Here is a 25,860-nt window from a genome sequence, read left to right on the forward strand (position 1 = left end):
ACAGCTCAAATAAGCAAAGGGAAATGACAGTCCATCATTACTTTAAGAAATGAAGGTCAGTTAATGCAGAAAATGTAAAGAAATATGAAAGTTTCTTCAAGTGCAGTCGCAAAAACCATCAAGCACTATGATGAAACTGGCTCTCATGAGGACCGTCACAGGAAAGGAAGACCCAGAGTTACCTCTGCTGCAGAGGATAAGTTCATTAGAGCTACCAGCCTCAGAAAATGCTTCACAGAATACAAATAACAGACACATCTCAACATCAACTGTTCAGAGGAGACTGTGAATCAGTCCTTCATGGTCGAATGCTTCAAAGAAACCACTGCTAAAGGACACCAATAAGAAGAAGAGACTTGCTTGGGCCAAGAAACACGAGCAATGGACATTAGACCGGTGGAAATCTGTCCGTTGGTCTGATCCAAATTTGAGATTTTTGGTTCCAACAGCAGTGTGTCTTTGTGAGACGCAGAGTAGGCGAACAAATGATCTCTGCATGTGTGGTTCCCACCATGAAGCATGGAGGAGGAGGTGTGATGATGTGGGGGTGCTTTGATTTGTTCAAAAAAATGTTGGTTAGTCCATGTGTGTTATTTCATAGTTTTGATGTCTTCACTTGTATTCTACAGTGTAGAAAATAGTAAAAATAAAGAAAAACCCTTGAATGAGTAGGTGTGCCCAAACTTTTGACTGGTACTGTATCATGGGATCCAGCATTATGTGGTAGGCAACACTAAGTATTTTTTCCCCATTTCCTTTAAAAAAATCAGAAGCGAGTGTGTGACTTCCTCCTGACCCGAACCCAAATCCTAAAACCATGTGAAAGACAACAGGATCTCAGGTAATTCACAGAGGTACTACCGTGTGTGTGTGTGTGTGTTGGTGTGTGTGTGTGTGTGATTGCCAGAGCCTCTTGTTGTTACTGGATGTGGTGAAGAGACTTAAGCCGATGATCCTTCTTGATCAAATATTGACTGATACACAGGCAGGGTGAATTGTTGCATGTGTGTTTTCCCTCTGAATATGTTGCTGTGTGTTTGTGTGTTCTACACTGTTTTTCATGACATAACATCTTACAACATACTTGTGTTTATGTTAACATTTTTGCAACCTTTCAGTGCTCAGTGCTCATTCAGTCCACCAGACTGGGCTTTATTTTGGGCCTTGGGCATCAGCAGCATCTGACATAGTCATGTGTGTACATGCATGCGTGTGTGTGTGTGTACGCACCTGAGTGTGTGTGTGTGAGTACACGCATGTGTGTATAACTCTGCCTAGGAGGAACGTGGTACTTACCCTACTATGACAATGACAAAATCTAACATGTTCCAGCCATTCCTTACGTAGGAGTTCTGATGCATGACTAAACCATACGCTATGATCTTCAGAAAGGTCTCTATCGTAAAGATGATCAGGAAGGCATATTCTACTGTTTCCTGTGGGGAGGGAGAGAAAGAGAGGGTGAGAGAAAAAAGACAGAGGGGGCTATTAGACATCACAGATGTGAATAATAACAGTGTTTCCCTCAGATTTTCTTTCAGCAGCGGTGGCAGAATTAGCGTCGGTGGGGGTGTGGTGAGCGATTCGGGTCTTCCTGGGGTATTCCTGGGGCATACACCTATACATCTACATTAACATTATCACAGTGCAATCCGTTTTGTCACCAAAGCCCCATATACTACCCACCATTGCGACCTGTACGCTCTCGTTGGCTGGCCCTCGCTTCATACTTGTCGCCAAACCCACTGGCTCCATGTCATCTACAAGACCCTGCTAGGCAAAGTCCCCCCTTATCTCAGCTCGCTGGTCACCATAGCATCTCCCACCTGTAGCACACGCTCCAGCAGGTATGTCTCTCTAGTCACCCCCAAAACCAATTCTTTCTCTCTCCTTCCAGTTCTCTGCTGCCAATGACTGGAACAATCTACAAAAATCTCTGAAACTGGAAACACTTACATATCTCCCTCACTAGCTTCAAGCACCAACTGCCAGAGCAGCTCACAGATTACTGCACCTGTACATAGCCCACCTATAATTTAGCCCAAACAACTACCTCTTTCCCTACTGTATTTTATTTATTTATTTATTTATTTTGCTCCTTTGCACCCCATTATTTTTATTTCTACTTTGCACATTCTTCCATTGCAAAACTACCATTCCAGTATTTTACTTGCTATATTGTATTTACTTCGCCACCATGGCCTTTTTTGCCTTTACCTCCCTTATCTCACCTCATTTGCTCACATCGTATATAGACTTGTTTATACTGTATTATTGACTGTATGTTTGTTTTACTCCATGTGTAACTCTGTGTCGTTGTATGTGCCGAACTGCTTTGCTTTATCTTGGCCAGGTCGCAGTTGTAAATGAGAACTTGTTCTCAACTAGCCTACCTGGTTAAATAAAGGTGAAATAAATAAAATAAAATAAAAATCATTAAACAACATATATATATTTGCAATGGCAGCCATAGTTTACAATATAGGGGACACAGTGCATAAATAAAAACAACAAATACTCTTGAAAAGAAAGAAGTCTGATTGGTTCATTGTGCAGTAAGCAGGAAGTAATGGTTGAGCCAACAGGTTTAAACTGTGCTGGGGAAGAGAGCGAGAGAGAACAGGTTTAAACAGTACTGGGGAAGAGAGAGAGAGAGAGAGAACAGGTTAAAACTGTGCTGGGGAAGAGAGAGAGAGAACAGGTTTAAACTGTGCTGGGGAAGAGAGAGAGAGAGAGAGAGAGAGAGAGAGAGAGAGAGAGAGAGAGAGAGAGAGAACAGGTTTAAACTGTGCTGGGGAAGAGAGAGAGAGAGAACAGGTTTAAACTGTGCTGGGGAAGAGAGAGAGAGAGAGAGAGAGAACAGGTTTAAACTGTGCTGGGGAAGAGAGAGAGAGAGAACAGGTTTAAACTGTGCTGGGGAAGAGAGAGAGAGAGAACAGGTTTAAACTGTGCTGGGGAAGAGAGAGAGAGAGAGAACAGGTTTAAACTGTACTGGGCAAGAGAGAGAGAGAGAGAGAGAGAGAGAGAGAGAGAGAGAGAGAGAGAGAGAGAGAGAGAGAGAGAGAACAGGTTTAAACTGTACTGGGGAAGAGAGGGAGAGAGAGAGAGAGAGAACAGGTTTAAACTGTGCTGGGGAAGAGAGAGAGAGAGAGAACAGGTTTAAACTGTGCTGGGGAAGAGAGAGAGAGAGAGAACAGGTTTAAACTGTGCTGGGGAAGAGAGAGAGAGAGAGAACAGGTTTAAACTGTGCTGGGGAAGAGAGAGAGAGAGAGAGAGAGAGAGAGAGAGAGAGAGAGAGAGAGAGAGAGAACAGGTTGTTAATCCAGATAGACAGATAAAAGGTCTGTGAAAACAACATGAATGTAATTCATATGATGATCGATGATGATGGTGCAGAGCCACACAGACAGATGATTGTCAGGTAACAGGACATGAGGTCTGGATTAGTGCTGCGGTTACAATATACTCAACCAAGCAGAATGGCTTGCACAAGACACCGGACAGAAATGACTGTCACACAACGTGATGCACAAAATCTCAGGTTCTGTGACTTTTCAACACTATCGTCATAGCAACGCATTTCTCCACCACCAAACCACAACTCAGTGAAATCATCTCAGAGCACAAAGTCAACATCAGGGAAATGCAATCTCCCGTTTGTTGCATAATTCAAATGTTACCGGGGTAACAGCATGAGTTTTACACTTACACAGTAATACTGGTCAGAGAGCATATCCCTTTATTCAAACCGTATGTTCTTATAATTCAACAGCAGATTTTAAAGAGACATAAAGCCAGCCAGGCAGCCTCTGCTTCTCTGCCTCAATGTTGATTCAGTACAGAACAGGACGTAATGCTACTGATATTCACAGAGCAATAAAAGACAGGCAGCCAGACAGCAGACATTTTCACACAGGGATTAGCTCATTCAGAGTAATATAGAGACAGAGCAAATGAACCTGTGAGGCTGATAGGATGACAACAATGTGGGTAAATCATCTATTCATACGATGAATGGCTAAATGGTTCTGCCCCTGAACAGGCAGTTAACCCACTGTTCCTAGGCCGTCATTGAAAATAAGAATTTGTTCTTAACTGACTGGCCTAGTTAAATAAAGGTTAAATAAATCAAATAAATAAATAATTGGATGGATGGCTAGAGGAAGCTGCTTTATAACAAAACAAGCATGCTTCACAGAAGAAAGAGGAATGACAAAGGACATGGAGAAGATGGACAACCAGCTACATAAGTGATATCCTCGTTCCCAAGAGAGAGCCGGCAGATGGGTGAGATTACAGAAGTCTGGAAGAGACTAAACCTCAGCCACCACACATCCAGGACATAGGTTTTCAACAGACACACACAGTCGTCTCCAGTAGTCTTTGAAGTGGGCAGCTGATGCATCTCCAAGTGAAGACCTTGTGGGGTCAGAGATTGAGTCAGCGCTAGCTGCTTCACACTCATAGGAGTTCTGTCATTGTGCAGTCATTTGGATTGTAAACATCTCTCACCACACAACCATTGATCCAAAATATAGGTTTATTGTCAAATGTAATGAGAACATTGGTTTAATCACTTTTCAATTGAGTTGTTTTAACTACCAGTTAATCGAATAGCAAACAATGCAAGATACGTGTTTCAAATCACCCTTAGAAGAGCTGAAAGTAATATGCTACAGTCCTGTAGATTACAGTAGATTACAGTTTTCACATTGGGCAATACACTTACATTACCCAACAAAATATACAGAAAATCTATCCAATGTGAAATCAAAAGTGTGATCAATCATTCATGCAAAAAACGATTTCATTTTTCAGATATAATTGCAACATAGCTGTACTGTCTGTAATCAAATGTAAGAAATGTAATTAAACAAATTCAATTAATAACTTTTAGCACGCATTCATTTGCATCAAGCCTGTCTTGAGCATTTATTTGGCCATAAATTCTCACCCACATCACAGTGAATGTCCTCATTGTTCATGCAGCGCAGGAAAAACCTTTTGGCATGGAGAATCCAAGCTTGACATTGGTCTGCATTGATGTTGTCAAATGCCTCATCCATGGCCAGAAGGAGGGTGGTACGCTCAAGTGGATGGTGATCGTACACCTTCCACCTCCATTCGGAAATAAATCCTCAATAGGGTTGAGGAAAGGAGTGTATGGGGGCAGGTATCGGGTCACGAATTCGAGAATGGGCCCAAAACCATGTCTCTGAACCACCTCTGCATGGTGAAACCTGGCATTGTCCCACACAATGACATAGGTGACCCCTTCACCTTGACAAGCCTGCTCAATTTCATTGAGAAACACAATAAGGTGTGCAGTGTTGTAGGATCCAAGTAATGGCTTACGTCCCACCACACCATCTTTAGAGAGAGCTGCAGACATGAAAATGCCCATGTCCACCTCTTTGACCTCTCTGAAGGGCCCCTTGCCCACCTCTCTGAAGGGCCCCTTGCCCACCTTTCTGAAGGGCCCCTTGCCCACCTTTCTAAAATCCATATATAGCAGACAAACCAGTTTAAAATCCATATATAGTAGACAAGCCAGTTTAAAATCCATATATAGTAGACAAACCAGTTTAAAATCCATATATAGTAGACAAGCCAGTTTAAAATCCATATATAGTAGACAAACCAGTTTAAAATCCATATATAGTAGACAAGCCAGTTTAAAATCCATATATAATAGACAAGCCAGTTTAAAATCCATATATAGTAGACAAGCCAGTTTAAAATCCATATATAATAGAGAAGCCAGTTTAAAATCCATATATAATAGAGAAGCCAGTTTAAAATCCATATATAGTAGACAAGCCAGTTTAAAATCCATATATAATAGACAAGCCAGTTTAAAATCTCTAGGTTTACCAAACGGTTAAGTGATTAACCATTAAAGCGCAGTTGGATTAAGTGATGGTCAAATAGATTTAAACAAATGAGAAGAGAATCATATGAAAAGTATTGTGAGCATTGCATTGTGAAAGGCATTTACTTTATATGAAAGGTATTTCTAGATAAAACACAGATTAGGTTTGGTGAAACATTGACTGTGTGATTTTGTGTGTTGTACTTAGTCAATTGAAAATCTGCATAAAGTTTGAAAACAGAAAAGCCTTTTTGATGATCTGTTTTGAGTTTTGTACTAAGAGGTGTGAAATGTACTACATACTTGTGAAAATAGTACCAGAGCGATTCAGAAAATATGTACCTGCTTGAATGTGTGTCCCCTCCCTCACCCCTGTCCCCTGTGTTTATTTTGGTCTGAAATGGCCCCTTTTGTGCTCTGTAAACAGCTGACAAAGCAGACCTGCCGACTACCTCTTTAATAATCACGTCTGAATGAAGGCACTTAGTAGAGCTCTGACGCTGTGGCAGCCACGTAGGCCAAATCCACCCTGCTGCTGCCTTTGTGGCCTTAAGTCACTGTGTGTGTGTGTGTGTGTGTGTGTGTGTGTGTGTGTGTGTGTGTGTGTGTGTGTGTGTGTGTGTGTGTGTGTGTGTGTGTGTGTGTGTGTGTGTGTGTGTGTGTGTGCCTCCCACCTACAACCACCTGCCTTGTAACAGAACAGACATGGAAGTGGAAGGGCCTGAAGAGGAGATATTACAGGTGACAAAAGAGACAGAAGGTGTAATCAGGAGTGGGAGGAGGGGAGCAGCATCTCTCACTAGAAAGCCATTGTGAACAGCCAGCCAACAGATGGAACATCAGTTAATAGTACCGCTGAGATCTATGAAACATCAGTTAATAGTACTGCTGAGATTTATAGAACATCAGTTAATAGTACCGCTGAGATCTATAGAACATCAGTTAATAGTACCGCTGAGATCTATGAAACATCAGTTAATAGTACCGCTGAGATCTATAGAACATCAGTTAATAGTACCGCTGAGATTGATAGAACATCAGTTAATAGTACCGCTGAGATCTATGAAACATCAGTTAATAGTACCGCTGAGATCTATAGAACATCAGTTAATAGTACCGCTGAGATTGATAGAACATCAGTTAATAGTACCGCTGAGATCTATAGAACATCAGTTAATAGTACCGCTGAGATTGATAGAACATCAGTTAATAGTACCGCTGAGATCTATAGAACATCAGTTAATAGTACCGCTGAGATCTATGAAACATCAGTTAATAGTACCGCTGAGATCTATAGAACATCAGTTAATAGGACCGCTGAGATCTATAGAACATCAGTTAATAGTACCGCTGAGATCTATGAAACATCAGTTAATAGTACCGCTGAGATCTATAGAACATCAGTTAATAGTACCGCTGAGATCTATGAAACATCAGTTAATAGTACCGCTGAGATCAATGAAACATCAGTTAATAGTACCACTGAGATCTATTGAACATCAGTTAATAGTACCGCTGAGATCAATAGAACATCAGTTAATAGTACCGCTGAGATTTATAGAACATCAGTTAATAGTACAGCTGAGATCTATAGAACATCAGTTAATAGTACCGCTGAGATCTATGAAACATCTGTTAATAGTACTGAGAAGAGAAGAGTGTGAGAACAGCTCCAGTGTGAAAACAGCTCCAGGGTGAGAACAGCTCCAGGGTGAGAACAGCTCCAGTGTGAGAACAGCTCCAGGGTGAGAACAGCTCCAGGGTGAAAACAGCTTCAGGGTGAGAACAGCTCCAAGGTGAAAACAGCTCCAGGGTGAGAACAGCTCCAGGGTGAGAACAGCTCCAGTGTGAGAACAGCTTCAGGGTGAGAACAGCTCCAGTGTGAGAACAGCTCCAGGGTGAAAACAGCTCCAGGGTGAGAACAGCTCCAGGGTGAGAACAGCTCCAGGGTGAAAACAGCTTCAGGGTGAGAACAGCTCCAGTGTGAGAACAGCTCCAGGGTGAAAACAGCTCCAGTGTGAGAACAGCTTCAGGGTGAGAACAGCTCCAGGGTGAGAACAGCTCCAGTGTGAGAACAGCTCCAGGGTGAAAACAGCTCCAGTGTGAGAACAGCTCCAGGGTGAGAACAGCTCCAGTGTGAGAACAGCTCCAGTGTGAGAACAGCTCCAGGGTGAGAACAGCTCCAGTGTGAGAACAGCTTCAGGGTGAGAACAGCTCCAGGGTGAGAACAGCTCCAGTGTGAGAACAGCTCCAGTGTGAGAACAGCTTCAGGGTGAGAACAGCTCCAGTGTGAGAACAGCTCCAGTGTGAGAACAGCTTCAGGGTGAGAACAGCTCCAGTGTGAGAACAGCTCCAGGGTGAGAACAGATCTGACAGAGTAGAGTCCTGAGGGTTGTTCTCATGGGACATGGAAGAGGAACATAGAGCATGACTCTCTCAGTGAACTCTTTCTGAACCCAAACCCTACTTTTCTGAGGCATCTAAATTAACCAAACTAAATTGAATTGAGGACTCAAATAAAACATCTAGTCCTTGCTACAACAAATGAATGATTGATGCTGTAAACAATTTATTTACACCGCCAGGACATTGTTCTTTATCTCTTTAGTCTTGTTTGTTATCAGTGTAGAGTGTTTGTCTTTTCACAGGGAAGGAGAGGGAGCTCTCCTAATGTACAGTCCATAGCCCAGTGACCAGTACATTAGAACGTCACTCTCCTAATGTACAGCCAATACCCAGTGACCAATACAGGAGAAGGTATCTCTCCATCAATAAATGGCTGTCACAAGTGTCATTTTTAAAGAGCAAGTGAGAGACTGAGGGAGAAAGTGTGAAATAAATATTTGTGTGAGAAAGAGAGATAAAGAGAGAAGAGATAGAAAAAAACGAAAGTGAATAAGAGATGGAGAAGAAAGACTGGAGGAGAGACTGGAGGAGAGAGAGCAGCTGTGTGAGACAGAGTGTGTGCTCCTCTCTTCACTGTAATCCTGTCACCCACTTCCCCTGGCCCCCAAGGCCTGAGCTGCTCAGATCACTCATCATAATCTAGCCATGTACACAGAACAATCTATCATCCCACCAAATAAACCAATAACTCAACATGGCAACATGGAGTTGACAGATTGATGCTTTATAATAATAATAATAATAATAATGTGGTGGGTGCATATATTTGTCCAATTTCACGCATGTACACGAGTGAATTAAAAATGTGTTTTTTGCATATCCCAAATCCAACCTCGGAGAGTTGGGTCATGGCCAGGGTCTCCCATTATCAACTTTGACCCTGGAGAAATTAGGTCTAAGCGTCAAATTGCTCCTAAGGGCACAGACAGATGTTTCACCTTGTCGGCTCAGGAATTCGAACTAACAAACCTCCGGGTTACTTGCCCAACGCTCTAACTGCTAGGCTACCTGCTACACTGTCTGTCTACTCAGGTGGACAGAGGTGGAGCCCCCTTCGATCCCAGGAATCAATCCAGAAAGTGAATTGAAATTCAACCTAAGAATGGATTGAATTGAAAACTGAATTGACCCAAATCCTGAGGTATCCTCTGTTAAACTGTGGGTGTATGGGCTAGAGGCGACCAAATGTCTGTGCAATCTTTTATTCATTTCTTTGTTGTTTCAGCCATATCTAGCCTAAAGGGATGAAGTAACTCCCATTAGTCTATGTTCATTTTAAGAAGCTGTGATGGCTGTGAATAGAGGCAAATCTGTTTATCAAGGCATTCACATGGGATGAAGCCAATCAATTAGACAGTCTTTATTTCAGACGTCTGCTGTCTCCCGCCACTGGCCTTCTTCTCTCCTCGGTGTTTGGGCTGAGACGCTAGCTAGCTACGCTCGTGTTAGCATTAGCCTGAGGTATAGACCATGAGTCAGCAAGGCTTAGCCACGGCTTCACATGCTTAGAAGGACCACATACGCATGCCCACAAATGCATACACACACACTTACATGTAAGACACATCCACACACACACACACACACACACACACACACACACACACACGAGTGTGCATGCTCTGTAGGGGCATGGTGCTTAGTGAGATAGCATGAAAAAGGAGTGAGGACATTACTGCTGGATTAGGCCTGACTCCATACAGCACACCACTGCTGCTGCTCACTGGCCCAAACAACCACTGCACATGTACAGATCTAACCCAGTTCTGTCATTCATGTTGTATTCTCACTGTACAGAGCGATAGGGGCCATAGAGAAAGCGGTAGAAGAGAGAAAGAGGAATAGAGAGGACGGAGCAGACAGAGCGAGAGAGAGCATGGGGGAGATCACACTGTGTACACCAACTACACAGGGGTGTGCCAGTCAAATTGATTCATGTTAATCGGACATAGAGAGATACTGTGTACAGTATAATCAGTTGTATGTGCTGTGCTGCTACGTCTGCTGTGCAGCCTACATGGCACCTATCGCTGGGGGGGACAGGTCACTGTGCTTTCTACTCAGTCGGTCTCTCTCTTTCCCTCCCTCTCTCGCTACTTTTCTGTGTGTTTCGGATCAATCGGTTGGCAGGGTTGGGTGGGCAGCCTCACGCAGGTCCTGCTAGATGGATCAGCTGGGAACAGCAGTGGAGTGGTTGGTGTACCAGAGAGGGTTCATGACAAGCCACCCGAGCAGCTGATGCTGATCAGAGTGGACAGACTCAATGCCGTTTGGATGAACACAAACCACAACCCCCACCTTGGGTCACATGGTCCCTACCTCCTGAGTTCCTATCTTCCCAGCATGCACTCTGTGTGACCAGGGCTAGGTGTTGTCACAATGGCAGAGAGACGGTGTCACATGATGACAACATGACGTTAGTAGCAGACCCAGCAAAATGGGATAATGTTCATTCAACATTTACTAAAATGTTCCCAGCAAACCAAATTTGGTTCTGTGAAAGTTCCCAGAACATTCGTTAAGTTGCGGCAAATTGTCTCATAACACAAAAACTGTCCAGTCATGCTGATAATTACACAATGTTTGTATAAAACATTTGCCTGATGTTGCAAAAACATTCCCATAATACTTTTAGTCTGTTCTTTAAAGGTTACCCGAATGCTTCACTGGGTTGTGGGAACAGTCTGGTGGTGAACTGTCCAGTTGTGCAGATTATTATACAATGTTTATTTTAGGGTGGAAAAAACACTCACCTGATGTTACAAGAACGTCCGCAGAACACATTTTTCTGTTCTTTAAATGTTCCTAAAATATTTCTTTAGGTTTTGAGAACATTGTGGAGATATGACAAGAGATAGGTTCCCAAAACACAAAAACAGTCCAGTTGTGTTGACATTCAGATGTTTGTATCAGGGTGCACAAAACACCCTGAGTTATTTAAAAATCCCCAGATCATGTAATTAGGTTGTGGGAACAGAGATAGGTTGTCAAAGCACAACATATGCTCAGTTGTGATGACATTCATACAATGTTTGAGTTAGGTTGCACACGACATTCCCTTAATGTTGTAAGAATGTTGGCAGAACACCTAGTCTATGTTCTTTAAAAAGTTCACAGAATATTGAATTAAGTTATGGGAGTTGTCTGGGATGTTGCAAGCGTACTCTTGTGATATTCACATATTGTACTTAAAAGGTTGCAGAGAACATTCCCACAATGTTGTACAATGTTCCACAATTTCCAAATAAGTCAGTTTATATGAACATTCATCCAGATGTACGATCTTAATTTGATCACTATTTTGTTGCTGAGAACTTTCCTGCACAGTAGGAAATGCAAACTTGTCATGTAATCGAGGTTTAAAAAGGCAAACTGACTCAAATTAAGATCCTACATCTGTCACATATTTATTTTAGGTGTAACATCATTTTCCATTGATATTCACACAATATACATTTGACCTTGTCTTGGAGGTCTTCAGAACATTTCAAGAACTTTCTCAGCATGCAAATGTCTAGTTCCTTAAAGCATAAGAGTTCATTAAAGGTTGTCAGAACATTTCATTCGGTTTTGGAAACAGTGTGGGTACATTACAAGAGATGCAGTGCCTTCAGAAAGTATTCACACTCCTTTTTCCACATACACAAAATTCGCTGTAATGTCAAAGTGGAAAGACAATGTAAATTTTTTTGAATGGAAAATAAATCACTAATATATTTTGATTAGATAGTTATTCAACCTTATGAGTCAATACATGTTAGAATCGCCTTTGGCAGCGATAACAGCTGAGAGTCATTCTTGGTAAATCTCTAAGAGCTTTGCAAACCTGGATAGTACAATATTTTCCTATTATTCTTAAAAAAATATTCAAGCTCTGTCAAGTTGGATGTTGATCAGCAATTTTCAAGTCTTGCCATCGATGTTTAAGCCAATTTAAGTCAAAACTGTATCTAGGCCACTCAGGAACATTCAATGTCTTGATAAGTACACTACCTGATCAAAAGTATGTGGACACCTGTGGCCTCAACTCTTCTGAGAAGGCTTTCCACTAGATGTTGCAACATTCCTGCGGGGACTTGCTCTAATTCATCCACAAGAGCATTAGTGAGTTTGGGCACTGATGTTGGGCAATTAGGCCTGGCTCGCAGTTAGGCCTGGCTCGCAGCGTTCCAATTAATCATTGCCATACTGAAACAGGAAAGGGACCTCCCCAAACCGTTGCCGCAAAGTTGGAAGCACAGAATCATCACCTAGAATGTAATTGTATACTTCAGCATTAAGATTTCCCTTTACTGGAACTAAGGGGCCTAGCTCGAACCATGAAAAACAGCCCAGACCATTATTCATCCTCCACCAAACTTTACAGTTGGTACTATGCATTGGGACAGGTAGTGTTTTCCTGGCATCCGCCAAACCCAGATTTGTCCGTCGGACAGAGAACACGTTTCCACTGCTCCAGAGTCCAATGGCGGCGAGCTTTACACCACTCAAGCCGACACTTGGCATTGCGCATGGTGATCTTAGGCGTTTCCACTTCACAATAATAGCACTTACAGTTAACCAGGGCAGCTCTAGCAGGGCAGAAATTGGATGAACTGACTTGTAGGAAAGGTAGCATCCTATGACGGTGCCACATTGAAAGTCCCTGAGCTCTTCAGTAAGGTCATTCTACTGCCAATGTTTGTCTATGGAGATTGCATAGCTGTGTGCTCGATTTTATACACTTCAGCAACTGGTGTGGCTGAAATTGCCTAATTGTCTAATTTGAAGGAGTGTCCACATGCTTCTGTGTATATAGTGTAACTCCAGTGTATATTTGGACCTTCATTCTAAGCTGTGCATAGCTCTATTCTTTTCCTTTTATAAAAAAAACTCCCTAGACCTTGCCGATGACAAGCATACGCAAAAACATGATGCAACCACCATGCTTGAAAATATGAAGAGTGGCACGGTGATGTGTTCAGTGGCGACCCATCATTCAGGGCTCGTGGGGCAGAGCCCCACCTGTTTCAAGCCCCACATTTTTAGCGAAAAAAAAAAAAAAAAAAATATATATATATATATATATATATATATCTCTTTTGTGTCGTCTGAGATTCCCAAAGATTGGAAAGCAGCTGCGGTCATCCCCCTCTTCAAAGGGGGGGACACTCTTGACCCAAACTGCTACAGACCTATATCTATCCTACCGTGCCTTTCTAAGGTCTTCGAAAGCCAAGTCAACAAACAGATTACCGACCATTTCGAATCTCACCATACCTTCTCTGCTATGCAATCTGGTTTCAGAGCTGGTCATGGGTGCACCTCAGCCACGCTCAAGGTCCTAAACGATATCTTAACCGCCATCGATAAGAAACATTACTGTGCAGCCGTATTCATTGATCTGGCCAAGGCTTTCGACTCTGTCAATCAATATATCATCATCGGCAGACTCGACAGCCTTGGTTTCTCAAATGATTGCCTCGCCTGGTTCACCAACTACTTCTCTGATAGAGTTCAGTGTGTCAAATCGGAGGGTCTGCTGTCCGGACCTCTGGCAGTCTCTATGGGGGTGCCACAGGGTTCAATTCTTGGACCGACTCTCTTCTCTGTATACATCAATGATGTCGCTCATGCTGCAGGTTATTCTCTGATCCACCTCTACGCAGACGACACCATTCTGTATACTTCCGGCCCTTCTTTGGACACTGTGTTAACAACCCTCCAGGCAAGCTTCAATGCCATACAACTCTCCTTCCGTGGCCTCCAATTGCTCTTAAATACAAGTAAAACTAAATGCATGCTCTTCAACCGATCGCTACCTGCACCTACCCGCCTGTCCAACATCACTACTCTGGACGGCTCTGACTTAGAATACGTGGACAACTACAAATACTTAGGTGTAAACTCTCCTTCCAGACCCATATCAAACATCTCCAATCCAAAGTTAAATCTAGAATTGGCTTCCTATTTCGCAACAAAGCATCCTTCACTCATGCTGCCAAACATACCCTTGTAAAACTGACCATCCTACCAATCCTCGACTTTGGCGATGTCATTTACAAAATAGCCTCCAATACCCTACTCAACAAATTGGATGCAGTCTATCACAGTGCAATCCGTTTTATCACCAAAGCCCCATATACTACCCACCATTGCGACCTGTACGCTCTTGTTGGCTGGCCCTCGCTTCATACTCGTCGCCAAACCCACTGGCTCCATGACCCTGCTAGGTAAAGTCCCCCCTTATCTCAGCTCGCTGGTCACCATAGCATCTCCCACCTGTAGCACACGCTCCAGCAGGTATATCTCTCTAGTCACCCCCAAAACCAATTCTTTCTTTGGCCGCCTCTCCTTCCAGTTCTCTGCTGCCAATGACTGGAACGAACTACAAAAATCTCTGAAACTGGAAACACTTATCTCCCTCACTAGCTTTAAGCACCAACTGTCAGAGCAGCTCACAGATTACTGCACCTGTACATAGCCCACCTATAATTTAGCCCAAACAACTACCTCTTTCCCAACTGTATTTAATTTAAATTTATTTATTTTGCTCCTTTGCACCCCATTATTTTTATTTCTACTTTGCACATTCTTCCATTGCAAAACTACCATTCCAGTATTTTACTTGCTATATTGTATTTACTTTGCCATCATGGCCTTTTTTGCCTTTACCTCCCTTCTCACCTCATTTGCTCACATTGTATATAGACTTGTTTATACTGCATTATTGACTGTATGTTTGTTTTTACTCCATGTGTAACTCTGTGTCGTTTTATCTTTCGAACTGCTTTGCTTTATCTTGGCCAGGTCGCAATTGTAAATGAGAACTTGTTCTCAACTTGCCTACCTGGTGAAATAAAGGTGTTCTCAACTTGCCTACCTGGTTAAATAAAGGTGTTCTCAACTAGCCTACCTGGTTAAATAAAGGTGTTCTCAACTGGCCTACCTGGTTAAATAAAGGTGTTCTCAACTGGCCTACCTGGGTAAATAAAGGTGTTCTCAACTGGCCTACCTGGTTAAATAAAGGTGTTCTCAACTGGCCTCCCTGGGTAAATAAAGGTGTTCTCAACTGGCCTACCTGGTTAAATAAAGGTGTTCTCAACTGGCCTCCCTGGGTAAATAAAGGTGTTCTCAACTGGCCTACCTGGTTAAATAAAGGTGTTCTCAACTGGCCTACCTGGTTAAATAAAGGTGTTCTCAACTGGCCTACCTGGGTAAATAAAGGTGTTCTCAACTGGCCTCCCTGGGTAAATAAAGGTGTTCTCAACTAGCCTACCTGGTTAAATAAAGGTGTTCTCAACTGGCCTACCTGGGTAAATAAAGGTGAAATAAATAAATAAATAAATAAATAAATAAATGTTTTTGGGCTTGCCTGTTTTGCATGTTATTTTGGCATTAATACGTGTCACATATCAGTTTGCAAACAATGTAAAGAAATATATATATCATTGAGTTAATAAAGCCGCAACAAACATGGTCCCTTTTTCCTTGAGTGAGGCAGCTCTAAAATGCAGGTGTTTCAAGCCTAGCTCAGTGCTTTCTGTGGTGGTGGGGCGAGCCAGCAGAAAATAGGAGCATGGCGCCGTGATTGGCTCAGTGCTCTGTCACTCATGGGGACATTGCCAAGTTTAAGTTTAAGTCCTTAGTAAGGGTAGACATCCAAAATTTCAGCCCTTGAGTCCTGCCATAGAGTTATATTACAAGTGCCCTTCCAAGAAGGCTCAATGTCATTGGCCACAGATAAAATGAAGTCAAATGACATTATATGTTCAGTAGCTTTGATTGGACTGATCATGTCAACATCTTACTTTCAAAGTCTTAGCTAGCAGTCATCATCATGAATCAAGCCAATAATGTTTAATCCTTGTCATATGAAGAGAAATAATGAAGAGAAATTATAGATAAAAATGTATCGGTGCTCATCGGCCATGAAGATTACACAACAAGTTGGAAATCGCAAATTCAACAATGAGTGGTTTGTAAGGAATCCGTAGCTAACTGCAAGCATTGCAAAGAAACCACTAACATTAGCCTGCTACTCAATGAAGTGACAAATCCAGAGAATGCCAGACTTGATGACATGCTAAAATCGCCAGTGGATGTGTTGTGTTGGATTTGCCCTAAACATAATGCTTTGTATTGCAGTATTACTTGTCACGTCCTGACCTTAGTTCCTTTTTTATGTCTCTGTTTTAGTGTGGTCAGGGTGTGACTAGGGTGGGCATTCTATGTTTTTTGTTCTAGGTCTTGTATTTCTATGTTTGGTCTGGTATGGTCCCCAATCAGAAGCAGCTGTCGATCGTTGTCTCTGATTGAGAACCATACTTAGGTAGCCTTCGTTAGAAATCCCTAAGCAGCTTCCTTACTCTGTCAACTGAGTTAGGAAGGACAACCTGTATCTTTGTAGTGACTGGGTGTACTGATACACCAGATCATTATGAGGCATGGGAATTGATTATGTTAATTGTAGCTTTTGGTCTGATACCTGCCAGGGGGAGAATTAATAGTTTTCTTTCAGATAGCCTGTAATGTCTCTTCCACATAACCTGAAATCTCTGTTAACCAAAATATTTCACTATTTTGTTATCAACCTATGAATTAAGCATATGGCCATTAACTGACAAAGGACACCAAGGAAGGTCTTGTTTTCTCCTTGGCATTATCTAGAAAAACCTGGAAGAAACTAAGTTGAGTCTTCAGTTCCACATTACGCCAATAGAGATAATTCATCACATCAATTTAACAGATTAGTTTGGTGAAATTGTACTCCCATGGCAATCACAGTAGCGTTGATACATAGCAAGCTATATACCTCAGTGGTTGATAGTTGATTACGTTGCTTCACCACAAATTAATATCTCATTTATTTGCATTTACTTTCCACTCCAGGATTGGTCCGTCGGAGAGGCTACTGTTGACTCTGAGAGATGGTGGGTTGTGGTCACAAGCTCTTGACTGCAGAAGGAACATTGGGGCTAGATGTGTTCACGTAGCTAGCGTATCAGGTGATGCACGGAATGGCAGCTAGCTCAATACATGTGTTTATAAAATAAAATATTTGAACAATGTCAAATGAACTGTAGTGGAGATGTGGGTGAGAGGAGAGAGATCCGCACGAGCGTAGTGGAGCAGCCACAAGCTCATCCATCTACACAGTGTTCACAACTAGCTACCTAACAGGCTGGCGGCTAAATCGTTACGCTAACTCATAAAGATTGAATTCTACAACACCAGAGCATGCATGGACCAACTGGCAAGTGTCTTCATTGACATTTTCAACCTCTCTCTGACCGAGTCTGAAATACCTACATGTTTCAAGCAGACCACCATAGTCCCTGTGCCCAAGGAAGAGAAGGTAACCTGCCTAAATGACTACCGACCCGTAGCACTCACGTCGGTAGCCAGGAAGTGCTTTGAAAGGCAGGTCATGGCTCACATCAACAGCATCATCCCGGATACCCTAGACCCACTCCAATTCGCATACCGCCCCAAAAGATCCACAGTTGACGCAACCTCAATCGCACTCCACACTGCCCTTTTCCACCTGAACAAAAGGAACACCTATGTGAGAACGCTGTTCATTGACTACAGCTCAACGTTCAACACCATTTAGCTGGACATTCAATGACTTCACCAATCAGTGCGGGTAGAGCAGCTTGCTATGAAGCGGGCAAGCTGTAGTTGGTTACATGCATTGGACAGACAAATGTAGGGCGCTAGATGCGACTGACATTTTACGGGTAGGGAAAGAGTGAGAGAGGTTGGAGGAGGAGGCTTGGCTTGAAGCGCTGGACATTTGAATTAGGCCAACAGAATTATACAGCACCTACAGAGGAGCAGGCAGGTAGCCTACACAGGCACATCGCACACACACTGGCAAAGATTTTCAGCTGCTGGGAACCTTTAAAGACCAGACAACATGTGTTCTGGGAATATTCTTGCAACATCAGTTGAATGTTTTATACAAAAATTGTATAATCATCCACATGACAGGAGAGTTTTTGTGTTATGAGAACATTTGCCGCAACCTAACGAACCAATGTTGTTTTGCTGGGGAGACACTCACTGCTAGATCAAGTAGTCAATAGGCTTATGGTGATAGCATCTCGTTTATGGGTCATTGTGGACATTTGGTCTGAGGATGATAAATAATAGAGACAGAGAGACAGAGAGGGAGAGAGGGAAAAGGGGAAAGAGAGAGAGAGAGAGCGAAAGTGAGAGAGAGAGAGAGAGAGAGAGAGAGAGAGAGAGAGAGAAAGATAGAGAGAAAGAGAGAGAAAGATCATGCTGTGGGACTAAATAGGGTCTTATCTATAAAATCTATCATAAGAGTCAGGGTGGATGGGATGTTGTGTTCCTCTGTTGGGAGTACAGTAGAGTACAGTAGGGTACAGTACAGCTCACACTGAGGAGAGCAAAGCTGAGGTCAATGCTGTTTATCTATGGGCACATCTTCAACTAGCAGCACCAGCACTGAAAACAGACTTCATCAAGTCCAACCTAAAGGCAGACAGACATCTTCACAACTGTCAGGTGTCAATAAGCTCACTTACCCAGACATATTGTTATACCCAACCCTCAAAGCAAAGAAAACTAAATGAGTACAAAGTCAGCATCCAATGTCTAAATGAGCTCACCCTTTGAGCACGTGCGCACGCACGCACGCACACACGCACACACACACACACACACACACACACACACACACACACACACACACACACACACACACACACACACACTGTACCCACAAAATACATTTTGACAGGCAATCGGTCAGTCACGCACACACACACACGCGCATGCATACAGTCAAACACACTACCACCCCATAGAAAACACACCCGACACTCCTACATGTAAGTAGTCCTTTCTGTGAGACCAGATGTTTTCCACAGCATCAGTCATTGACTGCCCTGCCCAACAGGAGAAATACGCCCTAAGACTCCATCCTGCCAGCCGTTCCATCCCCTACAACCAGAGATAAACCAAACAGGATTTACTATCTACTTGTGGCAAAGAAACAAAACGAAGCGGATTGAACTTCTTTAGGCAAACAGCCCTGATGTTGGAAACTAACATCATCATGTTGTCATCCAAGGTCACATGTATTTATTTTCCAAGCTATAGCACACAATATTTTACATACAGCATGTAACTGTAAATTATTTTTGCCAGTAAAAAAATATTGCGGCCCTACTATCGATCGTATAAGATCAACAAAATATTAATTTGACCCTAGGTTACACACAGACCTGCCAGGGTCACCATCATGATAAGTTCCCCAGGCCTGTCTTGACTCATAGGCTCACACAGCAGCTGTTTAAAGAGACTACCATCACGATCAACAACAACAACTCAGAACAACACAACAGAAAGCAGGGTGGGATCATCTCAGCATCTTACTATGTCTTTAACCACAAAGTGAAACTGAGACTGTTACACCCAGAAGTGATGAAAGGATATGGTTTGGTTTGAGTCTCTTTTCTGTGGTTCAGCTACAATGAGCCACACCAGGGTTCAAATAATATTTGAAATCTTTCCAATACTTTGAGCGTTCGCTCTAGCCTCCCTGGAGTGCAAGATTTGGGACTATTCAATTGATCGATTAAACCAGCCAAGCTCAATCAAGCACAAAGTATTAAAAATGATTTCAAATAGTATTTGAACCCAGGTGTGCAGTGAGCTGACTAGTGATATCAGCTGAGAGGGGTTCTAGCAGAGCCCTGAGATGAGGAGAAGAACCACTATTATGACTGAACATCATCCAGCTCAGATCTGTGGGATTGTATTAATGAACTGGGCTATTTGATCCATTCATCCAAATGGATCAAGACGAATAATGCAACAATGTGTTAACTTGGATTAATCTGAATTATTAAGCACAGTGACAAAAGATAAATGAGATATTAAAATGAAATATTAAAACAAACCCTTGCCGTGATTGTGAACATGGAGGTCCTTTACAGTGAATAACAGGCTTGGTTATATTATGATTACCAATAACAGATAGTTTGATTATATCATATAATGAAAGAGAACAGGCAGAGAGAGATGAGTGTGGGTCAGAGTTATGGTGATGCAGAACTGAAGATACATATATTGTCACGTGTGTGTGTGTGTGTGTGTGTGTGTGTGTGTGTGTGTGTGTGTGTGTGTGTGTGTGTGTGTGTGTGTGTGTGTGTGTGTGTGTGTGTGTGTGTGTGTGTGTAAAATGGGAAGAGGGAGGGAGGGAGGTTGACCCAATTCAAATGACCCCAAAAAAGAAACTTTAAATGAAAAAAAGAACAGGAACGGTATAGCTGAATCTCCTCAATCAATCCATAAGAATTGTGTAGGGCGTCGTAACCGACGTCAATGGACAAATGCTCCCCTTCGATGACCACTGGCAGGCTGGAAAAGTGCGCTCTTCACAGATGAATCCCAGTTTCAACTGATGGCAGTTAGCGTGTATGGCATCGTGCAGGCAAGCAGTTTGTTGATGTCAACGTTGTGAACAGAGTGCCCCATGGTGGCGTTGGGGTTATGGTATGGGCAGACATAAGCTACGGACAACGAACACAATTGCATTTTATTGATGGCAATTTGAATGCACATAGATACCGTGACGAGATCCTGAGGCCCATTGTCACACCATTCATCTGCCTCCATCACCTCATGTTTCAGCATGATAATGCACAGCCCCATGTTGCATGGATCTGTACACAATTCCTGGAAGCTGAAAATGTCCCAGTTCTTCCATGCCATGCATACTTACCAGACATGTGCCTGTTTGGGATGCTCTGGATCGACATTCCCACCAATATCCAGCAACTTCGCACAGCCATTATAGAGGGGACAACATTCCACAGGACACCATCAACAGCCTGATCAACTTCATGTGAAGGAGATGTGTCGCGCTGCATGAGGCAAATGGTGGTCACACTAGACACTGACTGGTTTTCTGATCCTTTAGCCTTTAATTGAAGTAACTGTGAACAACAGATGCACACTATAATCCCAGTCATGTGATATCCATAGAATAGGGGCTAATACATGTATTTAAATTGACTGATTTCCAGTAACTCAATAAAATCTTTGAATTTGTTGCATGTTGTGTTTATATTTTTCTCTGTGTATTTTTAGTGCTGGATTCATAATCCGCACAATGTCAACAGAGTACATGAATAAAATTAACTAAAAACATATTTGATCTTGGTCAAGTACCATAAGCCAAGCCATTAATAACGGCATGAATAGAGTCACAGACAAACATCATATATAGAGCCATTTTATGTTCACAAGCAAATGTCACGTTCAAGTGACGCACACGCATCCTCGCATCAAAAAGTTCTGTAGCAGAATAGCTAACGCTGATGTCGGGACATTGACAAACTTAACAGTGAGTGAGTGATTATCATGAAAACATGCATGACTGATGGCTATAGCTATGTCCAACAGCTATATTATTCTTCTGGCTTTATCTAGCTCTATTTGTGGTATTTCACCTTGCCTCGCCGGCTTTCTAGCTTCTGAGGAATCAATCATTCGGTGACATCTGAACGTGTTTGTTAACTTGCATGAGCTGCATCTGAAGTTGGATGTTGTCATACTCACTAAATGTAAACTAGTGTGAGTGTGTGTGGATTTCTTTATATATTGTTTTTATATACAGTACCAGTCAAAAATTTGGACACACCTGCTCATTCAAGGGTTTTTCTTTATTTTTGACTATTTTCTACATTGTAGAATAATAGTGAAGACATCAAAACGATTAAATAACACATATGGAATCCTGTAATAACCAAAAAGTGCTAAGCATATCAGAATATATATTTGAGATTTGAGATTTTTCAGTCACAGCTTTGCGCACTCTTGGCATTCTCTCAACCAACTTCATGAGGAATACTTTTCCAACAGTCTTGAAGGAGTTCTCACATATGCTGAGCACTTGTTGGCTGCTTTTCCTTCACTCTGCGGTCCAACTCATCCCAAACCATCTCAATTGGGTTGAGGTTGGGTGATTGTGATGGCCAGGTCATCTGATGCAGCATTCCATCACTCTTCTTCTTGGTCAAGTAGTCCTTAAACAGCCTGGAGGTGTGTTGGGTCATTGTCCTGTTGAAAAACAAATGATAGTCCCACTAAGAGCAAACCAGATGGGATGGCGTATTGCTGCAGAATGCTGTGGTAGCCATACCGGTTGAGTGTGCCTTAAATTCTAAATAAATCACAGACAGTGTCACCAGCAAATCACCACCACACCATCACTCCTCCTCCTCCATGCTTCACGGTGGGAACCATACATGTGGAGATCATCCGTTCACCTACTCTGCGTCTCACAAAGACGCAGAGTTTTGGTTGGAACCAAAAGTCTCAAATTTGGACTCATCAGACCAAAGGACAGATTTCCACCAGTCGAATGTCCATTGCTCATGTTTCTTGACCCAAGCAAGTCTCTTCTTCTTATTGGTGTCCTTTAGTAGTGATTTCTTTTCAACAATTTGGCCATGAAGGCCTGATTCACGCAGTCTCTGAAATGTTAATGTTGAGATGCGTCTGTTACTTGAACTCTGTGAAGCATTTATTTGAGGTGCAATCTGAGGTGAAGTTAACTCTAATGAACGCATCCTCTGCAGCAGAGGTAACTCTGGGTCTTCCTTTCCTGTGGAGGTCATCACGAGAGCCAGTTTCGTCATAGCGCTTGATGGTTTTTGCAACTGCACTTGAAGAAACTTTCAAAGTTATTGACATTTTATGGATTGACTGACCTTCATGTTTTAAAGTAATGATGGACTGTCGTTTCGCTTAGCTTATTTGAGCTGTTCTTGCCATAATATGGACTTGGTCTTTACCAAATAGGGATATCTTCTGTATACCACCCCTAGCTTGTCACAACACAACTGATTGGCTCAATTGAGAAGGAAAGAAATTTCACAAATGAACTTTTAACAAGGCACACCTGTTAATTGAAATGCATTCCAATTGACTACCTCGTGAAGCTGGTTGAGAGAATGCCAAGGGTGTGCAAAGCTGTCATCAAGGCAAAGGGTGGCTACTTTGAATAAAATAAAAATATATTTTGATTTGCTTAGCACGTTTTTGGTTACTACATGATTCCATTTGTGTTATTTCATAGTTTTGATGTCTTCACTATTATTTTACAATGTAGAAAATAGTACAAATTAAGAAAAAACCTGTAATGAGTAAGTGTGTCCAAACCTTTGACTGGTACTGTATATTGGTCCAAACAATTATTAAGAATCGAACATGTTGTTTTTAAACTATTTAATTATGTAATACATTTCAAAATTCATATGATGTTGTAAATTTCAAGATTTTTTCAAATATTCTCAAAATCCCAATTTTGATTGGTACTGAAAGTATGATAGATAATAACCATGTTAAAATGTCAATGTGGCCTGTCCTCTTTGACACCAAATGTCATGCATTTACACGAAACATAATTTGTTCAGTGGTGCATTTAGATATTGTACTAAATACAGTACAAGGACGTGAATGGGTTTTAAATCTTTATCCGATATAATCAGAAGAGCAGAAGAGGACTGGCCACCCCTCGGAGCCTGGTTCCTCTCTAGTTTCTTCCTATGTTCCTTCCTTCTAGGGAGTTTTTCCTAGCCACTGTGCTTCTGCATCTGCATTGCTTGCTCTTTGGGGTTTTAGGCTGAGTTTCTGTAAAGCACTTGGTGACATTTGATTGATTGATATATTTATGCACCGGCACAGCCAGGTTATGTTGTGGAGAAGACAGAGTGGAGGGAGTGTGCAGGCAGGCAAGCAGCAGATAGAGCAGTTTCACTTCATCGCGCTTCCTGGTTAAAGAGAGTCTCAGAGGCAAGCACTTCCTTCCAGACACCCTCAAGTCTCCATGGACACAGTTGTCATGGTAGCAGGACACTTTATGTAAAATGAGAAGGAGCAACAGATGAATAAACACACAGTACACACACTTACATAAACACAGATGCGCATTCACACAAACACACACCACACAGACACAGACACACACAGAAGCTCAAAACCAACACATGTACATTGAGGAATAAGCACTGCGTCTGTGTGGTGTGTTTGTGTGTATGCGCGTCTGTGTTTATGTAAGTGTGTGTACTGTGTGTTTATTCATCTGTAGCTCCTTCTCATTTTACAGTATGATCCTATGACATTGAGCCCTTCATCACAGAGATAAAATACTACAAACAAGGGCAGATATCAACCAATACAAGCACCCGCTACAAAACTCCATTCTGATCCTTAACCACAGTAAATAAACCACTGCATTTACTTAAATCACATTGCCATAAATACGGACGTTAATGTTAATGTTATTAGTGTTAATGTTTATTTGGAAGACTGATATGTTTTATTTATAAACAATTTATTTAAAAAATATTTCCTTTTAATGTTATTAGTGTTGATGTTTATTTGGAAGACTGATATTATGTTTTATTTTGACCCAACTGATATGGACCATGATTTAACTGTTAATTATTATTTTTCTCTGAAAATAATTGATTCATAACCCTCTTTAAATTGTTTAACATAGACCTGAAACGATTGAAATGATCAGTAAATGTAAAAACTTTTTGACAAATGTAAATTGTCTTTTGACATGTAATTACCTCGTCTAAATAACGTTTATGTACTATTTTCAATTGTTGATGTTATGGGAAAATACAGGTTAAATCATTTCCCAAAGAATAGGAAATGTGCCATCCAGGTCCCAAAGAATGGGAAATGTGCCAGACAGGTCCCAAAGAATGCCCACCGACTTGCTGTTGCAGTTTAACCCTAAACCTCTGTTGCTCGGGCGTGACAACAGGGACAGGCTGGACAACCTGGTCGTGGCATCTGCTTCCTGGCCGGCCTGCGAGGACATGGGTTAAGCCCTGCTCTTATTAAAGTCACATTCTGGTGTTTTAGTCCCAGACCCAAGGCCACCTAATGTCACAACATTACATCAGTTTGGCTGGTCACTGGGTGCGTTTGGTGATGGGATCAGTAACACAGGGAATTGGGGAGCTGGTTTAAGACTGAAGGAGAGGAGCATGTGACTGTGACTGACCCTGTGTGGGTGGCCTTATGTGGTTAACGACCAGAGAGGAGGAAAAACGAAAGCTATCTTCAGAAAGACAAATTCAACTCCATCTTTCATTGAATCAGACGGCTTATTCGTCACAAAACCATTTGATGTTGCCAATTATCTTAATGATTACTTCATTGGCAAAGTGGGCTAACTTAAGCAGGAAATGCCATCAATGAACAGTGAGCCATCGTCACTCATGTATAAAAAAACGAATAATGAAAAAAAAGCAATGCAAGTTAGAATTTTGTAAAGTTAGTGTAGGAGAGCTGGAAAAATAATTGTTATCGATCAATAATGACACACCTTCTTGCATTGACAACTTAGATGGAAATCTACTGAGGATGGTAGCTGACTCTATAGCCACTCCTATCTGTCATATCTTTAATCTGAGCCTAGAGGAAAGTCTTTGTCATCAGACTAGATTTCAGCGCAGCCTTTGATATTATTGACTATAACCTGTTGTTGAGAAAACGTATGTGTTATGGCTTTTCAACCTCTGCCATATCGTGGATTCAGA

At 42.0% G+C, this 25,860-nt stretch overlaps 1 protein-coding gene across 1 annotated transcript in view; it reads right to left on the reverse strand.

Moving 5' to 3' along the window:
• The window catches only part of LOC109869746 (voltage-dependent L-type calcium channel subunit alpha-1D), a 103,501-nt gene that overhangs the window by 62,191 nt on the left and 15,450 nt on the right, over positions 1–25,860 (reverse strand). The window contains exon 4 of the mRNA XM_031804042.1: positions 1,297–1,436. Within this exon, the coding sequence (XP_031659902.1) occupies positions 1,297–1,436 (140 nt within the window). The remainder of the gene's footprint in view (positions 1–1,296; positions 1,437–25,860) is intronic.

Source organism: Oncorhynchus kisutch, linkage group LG24 (assembly GCF_002021735.2).
Source record: "Oncorhynchus kisutch isolate 150728-3 linkage group LG24, Okis_V2, whole genome shotgun sequence".
Classification (NCBI taxonomy): Eukaryota; Metazoa; Chordata; class Actinopteri; order Salmoniformes; family Salmonidae; genus Oncorhynchus; species Oncorhynchus kisutch.